At 37.4% G+C, this 17,443-nt stretch overlaps 1 protein-coding gene across 3 annotated transcripts in view; it reads left to right on the top strand.

Moving 5' to 3' along the window:
* The window catches only part of NQO1 (NAD(P)H quinone dehydrogenase 1), a 27,215-nt gene extending 15,310 nt beyond the window's left edge, over positions 1-11,905 (top strand). Inside the window, exons 2-7 of one of the 3 annotated variants that reach the window (XM_023738416.1) lie at positions 2,263-2,427; positions 2,536-2,666; positions 4,832-4,945; positions 5,530-5,631; positions 6,892-7,229; positions 10,305-11,905. In XM_023738416.1, coding sequence (XP_023594184.1) covers positions 2,263-2,427; positions 2,536-2,666; positions 4,832-4,945; positions 5,530-5,631; positions 6,892-7,185 — 806 coding nt within the window. In that variant the 3' untranslated portion in view covers positions 7,186-7,229; positions 10,305-11,905. Of the gene's footprint in view, positions 1-2,262; positions 2,428-2,535; positions 2,667-4,831; positions 4,946-5,529; positions 5,632-6,891; positions 8,863-10,304 lie in introns of those variants that run through there. The other 2 variants (XM_023738415.1, XM_023738417.1) reach the window with 2 other exon arrangements.
* Positions 11,906-17,443: the final 5,538 nt, after the last annotated feature.

Genomic DNA, 17,443 nt, shown 5'->3' with positions numbered 1-17,443 from the left:
TGTCTTTTTACTCTTTTGGTGAAGTCTTTGGATGAGCATAAGTGTTTGATTTTTAGGAGCTCCCAGTTATCTAGTTTGTCTTCTGGTGTTTGCACATTGTTACGCATGGTTTGTATTCTCTTTATGACATGTATTAAGGGCTCCTAGCATTGTCCCTATTTTTTCTTCCATGTTCTTTATCGTTTTCGATTTTATATTTAGGTCTTTGACCCATTTTGAATTAGTTTTTGTGCATGGTGTGAGGTATAGGTCTTGTTTCATTTTTTTGCAGATGGATATCCAGATATGCCAGCACCGTTTGTTAAAGAGACTGTCTTTTCCCCAGTTAACGGACTTTGGGCCTTTGTGAAGTATCAGCTGCTTATAGGTGGATGAATTTACGTCTGGATTCTCAAGTCTGTTCCATTGGTCTGTGTATCTGTTGTTGTATCTAATCTTTCTTAAAAGATTCTTAAAATCAATCTTCTTCACCCCGAGGTTTACAAATTCTCCCTTTAGTCCTCTACTATTTAAATAGTTTTATTTTTTAAAATTTAGATCTTTTATCACCTGGAAATTCGTGCTGTATGTAGTGTGTTAGTGGGATAATTAAAAACTTTTTTATTGAATATAATAGACACACAGAAAAGTGCACAAGTTCTAAAGTGTAGCACTCAATGAATTGGCACAAACTGACCCAACACCCAATGTTACCGGCACCCAGATGAAGACATAGAACATTGCCAGCACGCCTGAAAGGCCACTTTTGTGCTCTTGCAGCCACTACCCCCTGTACCCCTGGGAGAGCTGAGTGCCTTTGCACAGGAGGTTTCCTGGCGGAGTGGGGAGACTCCGGGCACTTATCATTGGAGCTAGGCTTGCCAACCCATAGAGTAAGAGGGCTGTTTTTTGGCTGAAGTTTACTGGCGGAGTGGGGTACTTCCAGGCACCTATTGGTGGAGCTAAAGAGCTTTGGAACGCTCTGACCAGAGGGTCCTGGACAGAGTTGGAGAAGTATATAGAACAAAATTCTAACTCACAAAAAAAGACCAGATTTACTGGCCTGACAAGACTGGAGAAACCCCGAGAGTATGGCCCTGGACACCTTTTTAGCTCAGTGGTGAAATCACTCCTGAGGTTCACCGTTCAGCCGGGGATTGGACTGCCCCATAAACAAAAACGGGACTAATGAGGCAGAGCAGTCCAGGGAAAAGGACTAGAAGGCAGGAGGGGACAAGAAAGCTGGCACTAGGGAGCTCAAGTTTGAGAAGGGACAGTGTTGACATGTCGTGGGGTTAACCATTGTCATAGAGCAATATGTGTACCACTAATTGTTCCGTAAATCTTCATCTAAGGTACAAAAAAAAAAAAAATTATCTATGTGAGATCAAATTGATAGCAGCAACTCAAAAGAAGCCTATGGGGCAGTGAGTTGAAGATAATGGTGATGGAATAATTTGGAAAAGGAGAGTGAGAATAGCAGCATAACTGGAAGAATGTAATTGATGTCACTGAATTGTACATGTAGAAATGTTTGAAATGGTTTAACTTTGGCTATGTGTCTTTTCACCAAAAAAAAAAAAAAGCGTTCTCCAACGTTGAGAAGGGAGCGTGTTGACATGTCGTGGGGTTGTTAACCAATGTCATAAATATGTGTACTGTTTAATGAGAAACTATTTGTTCTGTAAACCTTCATCTGAAGTACAATAAAAAAAAAAATTTAAATAAATAAAAGTGAGAAGGCAGCAGAGGAGAGGGACCTACTACCATCAACAGTGAAGAACCATGAGGGGAGTGTGTCCTTTGGACCAGGGGTCCCTGCACTGAGAAGCTCCTAGACCAAGGAAGACTGATGACAAGAACCTTCCCTCAGAGCTGGCAGAGAGCGAAAGCCTGTTCTTGGCCCTGGCACCCTGAATTCAGACTTCTAGCCTCCTAGACTGTAACAGAATAAATTTCTCTTTACTACTGCCATCAACTTGTGGTATTTATGTTATAGCAGCACTAGTTAACTAAGACAGGATAATTTTATTTTCATGGAGACGGCTAAGTATGCCAACACCATTTATTAAATTAGCCACTGTTTTCCCATTGAATCAAAATGCCTCCTTTATTCATTGGTAACTTTCAGAAGAAAATAGATTTCTGTCTGCAGGGGATGGACTGCATAACCTAACGTCTAACCACATTACCTCTTCCATTATGGATCCTGACTGTCCTGTATCTGAAGCTTTGCAGATTGGTAACTGATTTTCTCCATATGCCCTGTGTGTGTCTAAATAGTCAGAAGAGCACTGATCGTACTGGCTCACTCAGAGAGGACGTCCTTCAACTATGCCATGAAGGAGGGTGCTGTAGAGACTTTGAAGAGGAAAGGATGGGAGGTCACCGAGTCAGACCTCTATGCCATGAAGTTCAACCCCATCATTTCCAAAAATGACATCAAGGGTAAGACCATCTTTTCCCTTAAATTAGGGCTTTGTGAAACTTCTTGGCTGTGGGTTCTCTGGCCCAGCGTCAGCACCCCCGGCCTCAGCCTCTTTTTCTTCTCTGCAGGTAAACTAAAGAACCCAGAGAACTTTCAGTATCCTGCTGAGTCTGTTCTAGCTTATAAAGAAGGTCGTTTGAGCCCAGATATTGTGGCTGAACAAAAGAAGCTGGAGGCTGCAGACCTTGTGATATTTCAAGTATGGTAGGGGGTGTTGGGACACCTGAGTTCTTTTGTCCTAGACCTATTACTATGTAGATATGTGATCTCAGAAAAGTCATTTAACCATTTTACTGCATTCTCTGTAAATCGGGGTACTTCAAAGGTGCAGTATTACACAGATTTACAGATATTATGATTTGCTTCTGTTACTCTTTGGGTATATGAATGTGACTGCAAAGATGACATATACACTTTGAGCTTTTTTCCCCCTTGTACCTGATCTTCCCTTCACTTGGTCATTCCTAGTGGATTCTCTCAGAGTTTGCAGTTTTCTCTGTTTCTCCTTAAGCATCCTCAATAGTTTCTAGAGTGATGCATGAGAGATTGACCTGTTTGCCATGGTAATCTTCCCAGCTGAAGTGTGCATTGCTCTGCTTAATGTGTTCCAGCAGCAAATTATGACCTTTCTTCTCCCTGAAGCTGCCTCACCACTTAGCCGCCATTACTGGAACTGTCTAGGCATCTTGTCAATCTTCCTTAAAGGACCAGGCTGTATTCAATAACTTTGCTTTTTACCAATTCCAGGCAGCCTCTTGGCAGTATATGACATGAAACCTCACAAAGAGGGTGATACCCTCTGTGGTTTTTGTAGTTACTCAGTCAGCTGCAGAGAATGCAACCTTTGAAGTCCTTTATTGTACCCCCAAGCTTGTTGATATGAATCAATGCCACATGCCCCAACAGATGCCTTCTTGACCCAGGTTTTCTACCGTATCTTTTCCTAGTGCAGTTAAGGCAGTGGCAGTAGCAGCTTTCAGTTCTGCATCTCAGAATCACCATATTTTAGAATTGGAAAGGACCTTGGTGGTCTTTGCATTTAGCGTCTATTTGATGCATAAATTTTGTTCAGTATCAGTACAGTTGTGCAGGTTGTACACTGTAAAATAGTACTACATCTAAGGCAATGTAAACATTGCAGATTGGAATATTTATTATATCAGTTTTACAACAGATGACAAGAAAATACCTTATTCTAGCAAAATCAGTGTACTAAGACAGACTTTCAACATAAAGTATCCTTAGGAAGGAGGGCCTTAATGCATGTCAAGGTGCCACCTAGACTAGAACCCAGCTCAATTTTCTCACTTTTCTAAGAACTTGAGGGAGAGTGAACTTTTAATAACCCCAAGCCAACCAATTCCATTTTTAGCTCTGACTGTAGAACATTTACAAAGGACCAAATCTAGTTCCCTGAACAACCTACACATTTATCCTAAAAGCTGAAGATCTGGTCCCTCACAATTGGAGTCATAGTTGTAAGGATGTGAGACGTGACTAGAAAACATCCAAGCTCCTCTTTTTACAGATGAGGCAAATGAAACTTAGAGAAGTTACGGGGCTTGTGCAAAAAAGTTCGTGTTAAAAAGGTAGTAGCAGATTCAGGATGAGAACGTAAATCTCTCTGCCAAACCTATGTTCTTTGTGTTATAAGACCGTATCCTCTATTGCCCTTTTTTGTAGATTAAATATTAGAGGAAGCTATTAAGTCCTGCAAAGTCCTTCTTTGTTCTAGTTTCTTTTTCTTCTAGACGTGTTTCTATTGTCATTGTATTTAAATCATGAATTAAGGAAAAGAAATATTGGTATAGTCCTTGTAGTCTTTACTCTGTTTTTATCAGGACAAGAGGCCAAAAAAGACTGTCTCATGGGAATTCCCTGATAACCCTTAGTCAGTGATCATTTGTTTGCATTTTTGAGTGGTTTTGTTTAATCTAAATGGTATTATTTTACATTTGTGAGCTCAAGGTACATGTCATATGTTTTATACCACACCTACTAAAGCAAGCTCTTGAGAAAATATTGATTTAGGCATCATACATTGAAGCAAACCTTGTCTATGATCCTTTTGTTTAGACTTTCATGCCAAATGTGATTTCATATAAATAAATCTTCCTTACATGTGGCTTTATTCAGACCTACTCAAATATTTGTGTCTTTAGACAGAAGCAGAGTGTCAAATTGACTGACCAAGTATAATACTTCACTCTTTATTTTATGTGTTAACTCCTCCAGAAGGAATGACAAGGGCCTGAAGAAAGGCTCATCCCTACAGTGACATAGACAGCAGCTAAGCACTCTGAGCTGCCTTCTGTGCTGGGGGTGTCCCTGACTTGACCTTTTTTGGTGTCTTCTGTCCCACAGTTCCCACTGCAGTGGTTTGGAGTCCCTGCCATTCTGAAAGGCTGGTTTGAGCGAGTGCTCATAGGCGAGTTTGCTTACACATATGCTGCCATGTATGACAAGGGACCTTTCCGGGTAGGTAGATGGTTCTAATTTTTCCAACAGCTGGATTCTGTCCTGAGGCAAGTTTTGAGCACAATTAGATATTAAGATTAGAATCTAGCTCTTTTGGAAGAGATGTATAACCAAGTTTTTATAGATGAAATGACAATGTTTTAAGATTTGCTTTAAAATATTTTCCATAATAATAAAAAGTCTGTCTTAGTTTTTTGGAGAGCCAAATACTGCACAAGAAACACTTTGAGACCTTCTAGATTAAAGGTCCTATTCTACTACATGCCTAGCACTGTGGGGTGACTGAGATAAAAATGACAAATACCTCTACCAAGGCAGTCAGCACTGATTTCACATAATCATGACAGCCTTGCCACACCCAGGAGTATGGGCTCCTTTGGCTTGCCCCTGGCTACCTGTCTGTGTGCCATCTTCTAGGCTGGTACTTCTGAAGAGTCATACTGGGTGGCTCAGAGGAGCCAAAGTATGAAATAATATAAACAGCAAATGGAGTGGACTTGTGTGTTCTTTTCCCTGGGGTTGTTTCATTAACTTCCTGTCACCAAGGAGATGGTGGAGAGTAATGTTTTTTTTTTCTTTTACAGAACAAGAAGGCAGTGCTTTCCATCACCACTGGTGGCAGTGGCTCCATGTACTCTCTGGAGGGTGTTCACGGGGACATGAATATCATTCTCTGGCCAATTCAGGTAACTTGTTTTCAGTGAACTTTCAGGGGCATTAATTAATTGAGCTTTCTGTGGGGTCCAAAATCTCAAGACAGCAGATGAAAATAGATCTGAGTTGTGAAGATGAAAGAGCAATAATAATTCAGAACTACAGGGGGCTTCCTTTTAGGAATGTGCCTCTCTTTCCAGGCCCCTGTGCTTATAGAATACACCCGTGTGTGCACATATTCTAACATCGTCTCCCAACCAAGAACTAGAAAGCAGGCAGGTGACCGTATAGCCATGTGCCCTGATTCTGTTCAGATGACTAACACCTCTCTAATCTTCCTGTCCTCCTCCAAACTGCTGCTACAGTCTCAGACTGTTAGAGTCCATAAACATTTAAGAAACTATCTGGTCCAGCCAATTTTAGAGATGAGTCAAACTGAAGTCTGAAGTAGACTTTTTGGTGGTCCTGGGGTTTTCAAATAATCTCTTGTAAGAGGTTGGAAAGAACAGCAAATGAGGTGGCCACCCAGAAGAATCATTTGTGAAGAATCATCTAGTTATGTGGCGTGAGAGGCAGAGAAATGCACATCTGTGTGACTTTTCAAGAGTCAGCTGCCAAGAAGCTGAAATGCTCCCTTATGTAATAGAATTTCCGGCATTTTTGGCAGACGATCCCAGGCTGGCATGGTTTTAAGGTTTTATTCATTTAAAGAAGAGTACAGCTGGATAAGCTTAAAATAGGTAGCAGGTAGGTATAGGGAGGCAGAGAGAAGGTGAGAGAATATATTTTTGAACTGATTCTCCAGGTTACCTCAGACCTCCTTATTGAAGTGCAGGCAGTCCCAGGGTTATAAATGTCTGACTTACGTACAACCCGTAGTTACAGACCAACCCCATAAAGCCTTTTATATTAAAAATTCGAGGTACATACAATGGTTTGTAGTAACAAATGGGTGCTACTTTGCGACACGCATCAAAACATTATTATTACTGTATTATTAAAGATATTTTAGTGTTATCTGGAAGTGTTACTTCAATGTTTTTTATGCATAGAAAGGTAAACTGTATACTCAGACAAACATTTGACTAACTGACGTTAGATACGAACTGTACCTAACTGTTCCGACTTAGTACAGATTCCACTTAAAGACAGACTTAGGAACCGAACACGTTTGTAATCCAGGGACTGCCTGTATCTTATTGAGAAGCCCAGGGCAACTTTGTTGTTTGTGTACAGTATAAACAATATGGGATTTGTTCTGTGACTCACCTCTGTGCTTTGTGTATCCCCAGAGTGGCATTCTGTATTTTTGTGGCTTCCAAGTTTTGGAACCTCAGCTGACATACAGCATTGGGCACACTCCACTGGATGTCCGGATCCAGATCCTGGAAGGATGGAAGAAACGCCTGGAGAATATTTGGGATGAGACTCCATTGTATTTTGCTCCAAGCAGCCTCTTTGACCTAAACTTCTTAATGAAAAAAGAGATACAGGATGAGCAAAAAACCCAGAAATTTGGCCTTTCTGTGGGCCATCACTTGGGCAAGTCCATCCCAACTGACAGCCAGCTCAAAGCCAGAAAATGAGATGCATAGGACTTGATTTCCTTCTAAAATGCAGTTATATCTAGGTATCCTTTTCAAGATTCCTTGACTTGCTTTGGTTTTCAAAATTTGGGTTTTTCATGAGGAGTGAATAGAGAGAATAGACTGTACTTGTACACTTTTGGATAGTTTTATTCTTAAATTTTACTGATTCTTTTGATTGTTACCATGGCATATGACCAAAATCCAGTTAGGGTGAAGAGGTCACTTAGGATATAAAACGAAAGGGCGCAGAAATATGCTAGAGAATATTCTTAAGGTCATCTACACAATTTAATCCCTCTTTTTATAGCTAAATTTTTGTGTATGCTGTTGGCTAAACAGTATCTAGGAGCCCTGGTAGCACAGTAGTTAAGAGCTATGGCGAGCTATGGCTGCTAACCAAAAGATCAGCAGTTCAAATCCACCAGTCACTTCTTGGAAACTCTATGGCAGAGTTCTGCTCTGTCCTACAGGGTCGCTGTGAGTCAGAATCAACTTGACAGCAACAATTTTTTTTTTTTTAAATGGGTGAACAGCATCTAACTCTTCAGTTACCTATTTGTCTTTTAATTACCTCTCTGTGGTTTATGGCAAAGGGGAAATGTTCAGAGAAAGAAATGACTGAGTCTGTCCGACCTAAGGGACTTACCTTGTTTAGAAATTAGTTATCTAATGCTTGTTTATGATATATGTTGGTTTTAATGACTACAGTGACTTATATGCTTAACATGAGAGCGATTCTTCCTTCAACCTTTGTTGTCTGTATACAGTGCACGCAGATACATTGAAATGAAAAGCTAATAGAAGTTTCTTCTTTACCTCAATCTTCCAATTTAATGTTTGCAGAAATAAACCAACAGATACACACCCTACAACTGCTACACTGAATGAAATCAAGAAAGGGTACCTCCGATGCTTTAAAAAAATTTTAAAGTGTTTAAGATGATATATAGCTGCAAAAAGGAGGACGTAAAGAAAATGATAAAATTCTTATTACTAATCCATTAAGAACTCCATAATTGCCTTACAACAATTTCTATTAAACTTGAAATTATATCATTTTGGAGTTGTGAGGGACCATAGAAACCATTTCATTTACTAGTACCCCTCTTCCAACCACTCAGTAACAACAATTTTACAAATAACTGAATGCTTGTAGTCAGCCTTCTACCAAAAGTACTTGTGATCTGTAGTAAGTTCTGGAAGGTTATTTTCTGTACCATTGATAAACTGACAACTGCCCTTTTAATGATGTGTTTTGGTCCCATGACTTTTGGGATAAAATTGTAAGCCTAGACGTTCGTTTACTTTGGTGAACACTTTTGGCATAATATTCTAATTTCCCATTTAAATGATGTAAGTGTGTCTTTTCCCACTATTGGTATAATTCAAGTAGAATATGATAAAAGACCGCCCTCTTGTGGTACTTTAAAAGAAAATAAGAGAAATGATGCAAACTGACCTGCCAAGGTAAATGATGGCTACAGGCTGGAGAACCTCCTTTACCAGATGTTGACTACTATTGGATATTTTTTCCCTCTACAATACCCACAGTGGCAGAAGGATGGGTGTTTCAGTTTCAAAATATTTTCTGTTGCCTTCGTTGTCACTGCAATTTTGTGTAAACTTCTAGAAAAGTTCCAAATCAAATCAATAAAATTAATTTCTATAAAACGACCCACATTCATTAGTTTCAGTGAATCTAGTGATCAGAGGCATTCAGGCAAAAGTGGATTCTACGGAGGAAGACAGGATAAGAGATTATTTGAATAATAAATCGAATTTGCTTGAAAGCCCACCTAACAGGGCTGCTTTATACTGAATGGAAATGGAATAATGGATTCTGATCCTGTCATGGAATTTGAAAGACAGAGACAGAAAAGGTATTTTGGCCTAAGCAATAGAGAACGGATCTGATGACTGAGCTCTAGAGCTCCCCCAATGTTAGGAGGTCAAGAAAATAAGAGTGAAAAGGAGTGGCCAGCAAAGCAGAAGAGCCAAGAAAGTGTGGTGTGCTGAAAGCCAAGTGAATAAAGTGCTTCAATGAGGGAGTGATCAAGTACGTCAAATACTGATAAGCTGAGTAAGATGAGGACTGAGAAATGACCACTGGACTTGGCAGTGTAGAGGCCATTGGTGACTTTGACAAGAGCTATTTCAGTGGAGTGATATGATGGAAGGCTGACTGGAATGGGTTCAAGGAGAATGGGAAGAGGAAGTGGAGGGAGATGTGTGGTCAAAGAAGGTTTGTTTTTGTTTAGAGAGACACTACAGCAAATTTGTATGGCAATGGGAATGACTCTTAGAGAAAAAGTTTTGATGCTAGAGAGTGAAGACAATAAAAACATGTCCTTGAAAAAGCAAAACGATATATGGGGATCCAGTGTACAAGAGACAAGCAGAGAAGAGTAGAATCAGGAATTGTAATATTAATACAAAGCAACATTTATTAGGCACTTACCTTTGCCTCAGGAACTAAGTAATTTTACATTGATTAATATGTTTAACTCTTACAACAACCCTATTAAGAAAGTTTTATTATTGTTTCCATAATATAGATGAGGAAACTGAGGAATGGAAAGTTAAATAGGAAGTGCTGGAGCCAGAACTCCACCCAGACAGGCAAACTCAAACATCCATGCTTTTAACTACTATATTATATTGCCTTTGTAGAAGCAGAGATGATGGCACTATGAAATAGAGTACCAGGGTGGCAATCAATACCTTTTTCTGAGAGCAAGACTATTACTGTTGCTGTTGAGAAACTACAGCTGATTTTTACTTCTAGAGCCCTTCTTGTATCCTGAGCAGGGATAAATGATGTTCCAGTACTCTTCTAGGTCTGATTATATGAATGCTAAGAATTTGTTCCTTAAAAGATGACAGAGCAGTGTTCTTACCAGCTTGGAATAAAGCAGGACAATTACATTTCTTGTTCTAGACACAGACACTGTACTTAAATTATGTAACCCAACATTGCATCAGCTTTTCTGGCAGCAACATCCCACTATAGTCCCATCTTCACATCAGTCTTTTGCTCCCATATACTGTTTTTTGGACCAAATGACAATTTGATATTTATACTTACTAAATTTCATTTGATTATTTCTCCTTTTCAGTGCTGATGAAGTTAGTAAATGCTGAGAGAGAACAATGGCAGCATTGTTGAAATAAATACATGACCTCTCAAAGTGACAACTCATTCAGATGTATACATTTGGGTATGTTAAAAATTCAATCATTCTTTAAACAATCAACACATACTGTTTAACTTTGATAAAATAAGAAAGAATAAGCATACTAAAACAGTGTGGTATATTTCACTTATTATATACCAAATTCATGATATCCATGTATCATCTGTATTAGTATTTAATATTTTTAACTTGACTTTTTTTCCATAGTCTGGTAGGTGGACACATCAAATGCCCATCAAAAAATAAATACATATATGTTTAAAATAATGTTCATCTGTGTATCACCTGAAATAATTTTGATTCAGTTCAAATCAATTATGTACCACACTCTGGTAACCACTAATTTACACATGTAGAAGTAACTAACAGAATAAAAGACTGTCTCTGGGTGTGGGACTGAGGGATGGGAAGACTTGGTTTTCATACAAAGCATCTGCACGCTACATGATTTGGTACCATGTGCATGTATTACTGTACTAAAAATGAAACATTTAAGCAAAACAAAAATTGTCATACCATGTCATTTGTACTGTGCCTGAAAAAATAGTAGAAACAAAGTAACTACTCAAAAATATCTCTGTATTTCATACCTCTTTCCTAATGATTTTATAGTTTCAGCCACATACTTGTTGCTCAAAACTGACATTCAAAAACGCAAATTCATTCACAAAGTCTGAAGAGAAAAGACAGCTACTCACTGCAAAATAAAAACTTTCAATGTTTTATTTTTGACTGCAGCTGTTTACAGAAATATAGTTGCGAGTATACAAATGTTCCAATAGAAGCAAAATATCTTTTTAATATTTAACAAGTTATCACAGATAGCTAAAAACATAGATGCAAATAAAATTCCCCCAGAGAACAAACTGAAAACATCTGGCTTCAGTGCTCTGAAATCCCAACTATTAAAGCCATATACACAAAAATGTAATCCTTACATCATTGTAGGACAATGGAGGAAGGCAGTTCAGTGGTTGATCAATGTGCCCAAGCAAATAAAATTAAATAAAAAAATTTTAATGGCAGAACTGTAGTTAAACCACTTGAGAAAAGGTTAATGAAATATTTATAGTACACTTATTAAATGACTAAAAGAAAGTGAACAAAACTCAGTAAAAGCTGTCAAAAAAGTAGCTACTACTTGGAGCTTATCAACTAGGATTAAGGGAAAAAGGTGAGCAGATACATTCATTACATCAAAAGAAATTAACTCAAGTTCACTGAAATCAGTCTGTAGCTACTGAAGTTACAAATACTTTAGTGCAGGACAGTTCTTTGTTGGACACAGAAGTCTGATTCCAAACCCACTCTCAAACATCTGAGATTGTGTGTTTATGTGTATGTGTGTGTATGCTGTCCTGAGGTTCATCAGCTAAAATCATAATAAGCAATCCTTACAAAATCTTTCAAACCAGGAAAATGACTTCTGGAAAAGAAATGAGAGTGCTGGGAATAATCAAGATTTATGGTTAAACATGGGGCTTTTAAAGGTGGTATTACAAGTTAGAGTTGAATAAACTTGTGGTCAGATGCTTTGGGTACAGGAATATATTATGCAGTAAAGTGGGTAAGGGGGAAAAGGATAAGAAAGGAGGAATGCAACTAGAGCATCTCCCAACAGTTTATCTATGTATTTGCCAGCACCAAAGTTTGTAGGATAAGCCACTTACATTTCCACTGCTACTATTAAGTAAAGATAGTGCTGATTTTTATAAAGTGAATATATGTTTAAGATATTTTTATTCTGAAATGTGACCCTTTTTTCATGAGTTAACTGGTAATTTGTAAACAGTGGGAGGAAGATTAGAACAATGAGGGAGGTACGGAGATCACACAGGGAGACTAAAATGATTGAATAAATTGACATATAGTTAGTTCACATTTGCCATGCTACATACAATTGAGATGGGAGAAATGCCCAAATTATATAATGCATTATCTCATTTGTTATTTATTTTAGTAATTATATAATGCATTATCTCATTTGATATTTATTTTAGTAAGTAACTTTTGTCTGAAGCATAAACTCCCAAGGATAGCTGTATCTCTACTGCATCAGTTCATATACAAAGCAAGCTACTTTTAAAGAAGTTTTATCTATTTAAAAAAATTAAATAAGGTGCTACGTTGACCTGGCCAACCATCTTGCTATCTCAGATACAAATATAAATATGGGAAATAACAAAGAATTTTGTACTGAGAGTTGATCTAGCCAGAGCAAAACTGTAGTCTGCTGGTAAAGTAAGGGGCAATGAAACGAAAGCCCACAATATATCCATTTTATGGATAAACAGGAGACTTTAGCACCCGTCAATTATATTAGCTACTTAAATGTCATAACAGTTAAAAGAAATACAGAACATTGCACCTATATAGTTAAATCAGTCATTTAATGTAAACTTTTTAGTAAGTGGCAGAAAAATGCCAAACTGAGTTAACCAAATATCAACAAACTAATTGTACATGTACATAAACTATACTGTATTTCTACAGACAGTACTGAGAATAAATTATCATTGCCAATAAATGACTATGCATAACCAGGTTAAGCTGAATTTATATAATAAGCAATGTATAACTGTATCTGTATGAGTCAGGGTAAAAAAAAAAAAACTTCTAGATCTTGCTATATATAGTTTACACCAGTGGTTCTCAAACTGTAGCATGCAGCAGAATCACCTGGAGGGTTTGTTAAAACAGATTTCTTGGGCCCCAGAGTTTCTGATTCATTATGACTGGGATAAGGTCAAGCATCTACGTTTCTAACTAGTTCCCAGGTGACACGAATGCTGGCTGGTGGGCTGAGAACCATACTTTGAGAACCACTGGTTTACATATAATATACATGTAGAAAACTGTACACTATAATGTTCTTATATACATGACACAGAAAATATATAGGAAGAGGGCTGGTTTTAATTAACTCTCAAACATATAGATTAGCAAGCTGACATTTTAATTTTTCTAAAATGATTTGCTTAAGTGTAATAATTTTCCTTTATATAGTCAATTACATGGGGTTGCCAGGAGTTGGAATTGACTTGACGGTAACTAACAACATTTTAAAGGCTTATGTCCTACTATACAATCACTTTAGAAAACATCCACATAACACTTACATCAAATAGACTATTCAAAATAAAAAGTGACATAAGTATTCTAAATAATTAAGATGTATTCATTAAGAAGGAATCATCGCTATACAGCATTCTTGGCTTCTTTGGAACGATTAAAGTGCATAATATCAATAGGGTACTAAGAATATTGCATAAAGGTTTGCTAACGTCAGTGCCACTAACAGTCATGGAAACACATGGGAAAAGCAGCTCTATCCCAAAGGTACTACCATCCTGACCTGTTGCTGATGGTCTTTTCTTCAGGTACCACCACTTGTGGTAAGGAACTGGAATGTAAGCAAAATTAACAAAACAACAGGGACACTCAAAATCTAACTGCATCTGGTAGAAGGGAATTTTATCACCGTAATTCTGGAGAGATTCAGATATAGCTTCTTCCATTTCCTTTAACATCTTCCTAGGCAGATTAACTGAGGTTCTGGTGGTCAAAAATACACTATAATGAATTACTTGGCCCTGTCTAGTTAGAATAATTGATTTTACCAGGTTTTTACTTAAACTATGTTTTAGTGATTTATTTCATCCATCTAATTAAGATCACAGCAAATGCTTTAAACACTTCATTGCTGAAATTTCAGTATACACATTTGTTTGCATGGAGTCTGTAAGACCTATCCTTAGTTTGTTAAAGACAAATTTATAATTTATATAAAGCCTTGACAGTATAATTCTATAATTTTTTATTTACCTTCCCTCTAATAGTGCATCTTTTCTGTTCTTCTTATGTCAAAGGAGGTTAGACTTAGTGATGATGTTTTCTATTGTGATTAAGAAATGGAGGAAAAAATGTTCTACATCTTACTTTGATAATTAGCATCTGGGGTCTTAAAAGCTTCCAACTGGCCATCTAAGATACATCTATTGGTCCCGTCTCATCCAGAGCAAAGGGTAATGAAGAAAACCAAACAAACAAGGAAAATATTAGTCCAAAGGACTAATGGACCACATGAACCACAGCCTCCACCAGCCTGAGCCCAGAAAAACTAGATGGTGCATGGCTAACATCAACAACAGCTCTGACTGGGATTACAGTAGAGGGTCCTCAACAGAGTGGAAGAAAAATACAGAACAAAATTCAAATTCACAAAAAAGACCAGACCTACTGGTCTGACAGAGACTGGAGGAACCCCCGAGACTATGGCCCCTGCACACCCTTCCATTTCAGAACTGAAGCCATTCCCGAAGTTCACCTTTCAGCCAAAGATCAGACAGGCCTATAAAACAAACAATAACACACATGAGGAACGTGCACCTTAGACCAATCAAGTATACAAGACCAAATGGGCAACATTTGCTCAAAAGCAAAGATGAGAAGGCAGAAAGGGACAGGAAAACTGGACAAATGGGCACAGGGAACCTGGGGTGGAAAGGGGGAAAGTGCTAACACATTGAGGGGCTTGCAACCAATGTCATGAAACAATTTGTATATAAATTTTTGAATGAGAAACTAATTTACTCTATAAACTTTCACCTAAAGCACAATTTAAAAAAAAAGGAAGAAAGAAATAGAGGAAAGAATGGCTGAATGGAAAAATTTAGAGTTGGGACCTATTAAAACCATTTCTTTACGTGTTTTGGCAATAGTGAAAAAATAAAATTGTAAGAAGGGGGCACTATCAAGATAAAAAGGCACTTTTCCATAATATTTAACATAGATATGAAATATTAATTTAGAAATTTCCTGAAAGAGAAAGTGGAATAAAAACAAATTTTATTAATAAGTGAGGCTAGTATGATGTGAAAATAAATGGAGATTAAAGAAGTAAGTACAGCACTGGGACAATTCACAAATGATATTTTAGCTATTATTCTGATATTTACTCCATTATGAACATTATCTCCACAATTTTGCTCTACTGACACAAATAGGCAGAAGAGAAAATCTCTTTTTAATACGTTATAAGACTCCACTCACCCACACACTAGGGTATACACTTGAGCCATTTCTCTAGGAAATCTGCTTAACTATCCAGTCTCCCTCTTTTCATTAAGTCCCTCCAGGTAACCAAAGGTATGCAGGTTAGGGATGAAGCCTCTGGTCATAAAGCAGAGTAAAGCAAATAGGACCCATATAATTTTGAATTAAATAGACAAAAATCAATTAAGAAAGAGACACTAGAACAGAAATTTTTACCATAAAAATGAAAAAAATTCTCAGATTTCTCATAGTAAATATTTATAAACCATGTTGAATTTGAGACTTTAACTATTAAAGCAGTTTATTCTGCTCTTTATTTGTTGATGCTTTTCAGATTTCACTTGTCCAAAACAAGTATTTATAATGCTTAAACATTACTTCCTAACTACATCATACACAATATTATAACAGAGGGAGGAAGGGAGAGAGAAAGGAAAGAAAATCCTTCATTTATACTGCTTCTATAATAAACAAAGCCCTTCAACAACCTGTTCTAGGGAGATTGGCTGAAACAGATTTGCACTGGCTAAATAACAACATGATACTCTAATTACAAAGATAAAATGATAAAGCTCAAAAGCAAGATCTGACTTCTAGTTAACTTCTCCCATGTTGGTGTGGATAGATAACGGAATGACAGTAAGGAATAAAAGACACATTAGCACTCACGCACGCGCGCGCGCGCGCACACACACACACACACACACACACACACAGATAAGCTCCAAGCATCAGTGTGAGTTGCTGAAAGTAAGAAAAACTAAATATAACAATTTAAAGAAATAAAATGTGGTTCACAGTTTATTTAGGTCCTTCTGCCATAAAATAAATCGAATAAACTGAGTCTCTCTCATATGTAGCTATAACTTGTGACAGTAATCTGGAAATTGCATTTATAGCACAAGTATCAACCACTGAGCTAACTCTTTGATAAGAAGACATACTTTTTGTAACCAATTCATATATTCAGAATTCTGTACTTAACATTGACCTTTAGGGGTAAGAAACAACAATGTTTCAAAAAAAAAATCCATCTTATTGAATAAGAATATGGTTAGCATAGCACAGCCCTTGTATATCCACAAAATTTATGAAAATAAAAATTGGGTTTTCCGCTTCCATCCAACCAAACCACTGCAGTTCAGGTGTATGTCCTGTTCTAAACTTAGGTATTATAAAACAGAAAATTGGTCCCTGGTGACTTTGTATCGGCAATCAACATTTCACCACCGTAAACTTCTTGCTAAACAACAGAAGTCAGCACACAAGCCAGTCTTCTTGCCACCACTTCATCCATAGCACAGTGTTGACATTCTAAGTGGAACTTGGTGAACAAATAGACTTCCTGAGTCTCCTATGTAATCTCTTAGAAAAAAATTCAGAAAACTCAGAAATAACTTTATGGCATTTTATTTCTACTACTTATTTTTATACCTGCTGGCAAGGCTTTCTCTGAGATCACGTCATCCTTCTAAAGTTAGAATTTTGTATTTTAAAACTGAAGCACTGGATTGTGTGGCTGATCCTTCTCATACCCTGAACTATACTGGGTAATTTTTTTCTGATACAGGTGGGGGAAGAAGTGATATACTGAGGAAAATGGTTTTGGTTCAGAGAATTTATAAAGTAGCTCTGGATATTACAAGATGGGAAAAATGTTATTAAAATTACAAACATGTTTTTTTTTTTAGTGTCTTTATAAATAAAAGGCATAGAATACAGAAAGCCAATTAATAATAACAACAATAATAAAATATTAAATATATAGTGAGCAAAGACTGAATGGCTCATTCTTGTGAAACACCATTTGACACAACTGCTTACATGGGTTTCCTTACGCTAACATTTTGCTGAGTGAAGGACCCAGCAAACACACAGTAAGCTGCCTTTAACCCACTAATAACATCAAGGTACTGCCTGATGGAATGGCCACAGATGAACAGGTCATTTGTTTCAAAAGATACTTAAATACTCAATAAAGACATAATAACCCCTCCCCCCTCCCC

The sequence above is a fragment of the Trichechus manatus genome, unplaced genomic scaffold (genome assembly GCF_000243295.1).
Source record: "Trichechus manatus latirostris isolate Lorelei unplaced genomic scaffold, TriManLat1.0 scaffold00116, whole genome shotgun sequence".
NCBI lineage: Eukaryota > Metazoa > Chordata > Mammalia > Sirenia > Trichechidae > Trichechus > Trichechus manatus.
The sequence above is the reverse complement of the archived record's forward strand: the minus strand, read 5'-3'. Positions and strand labels throughout refer to the sequence as shown.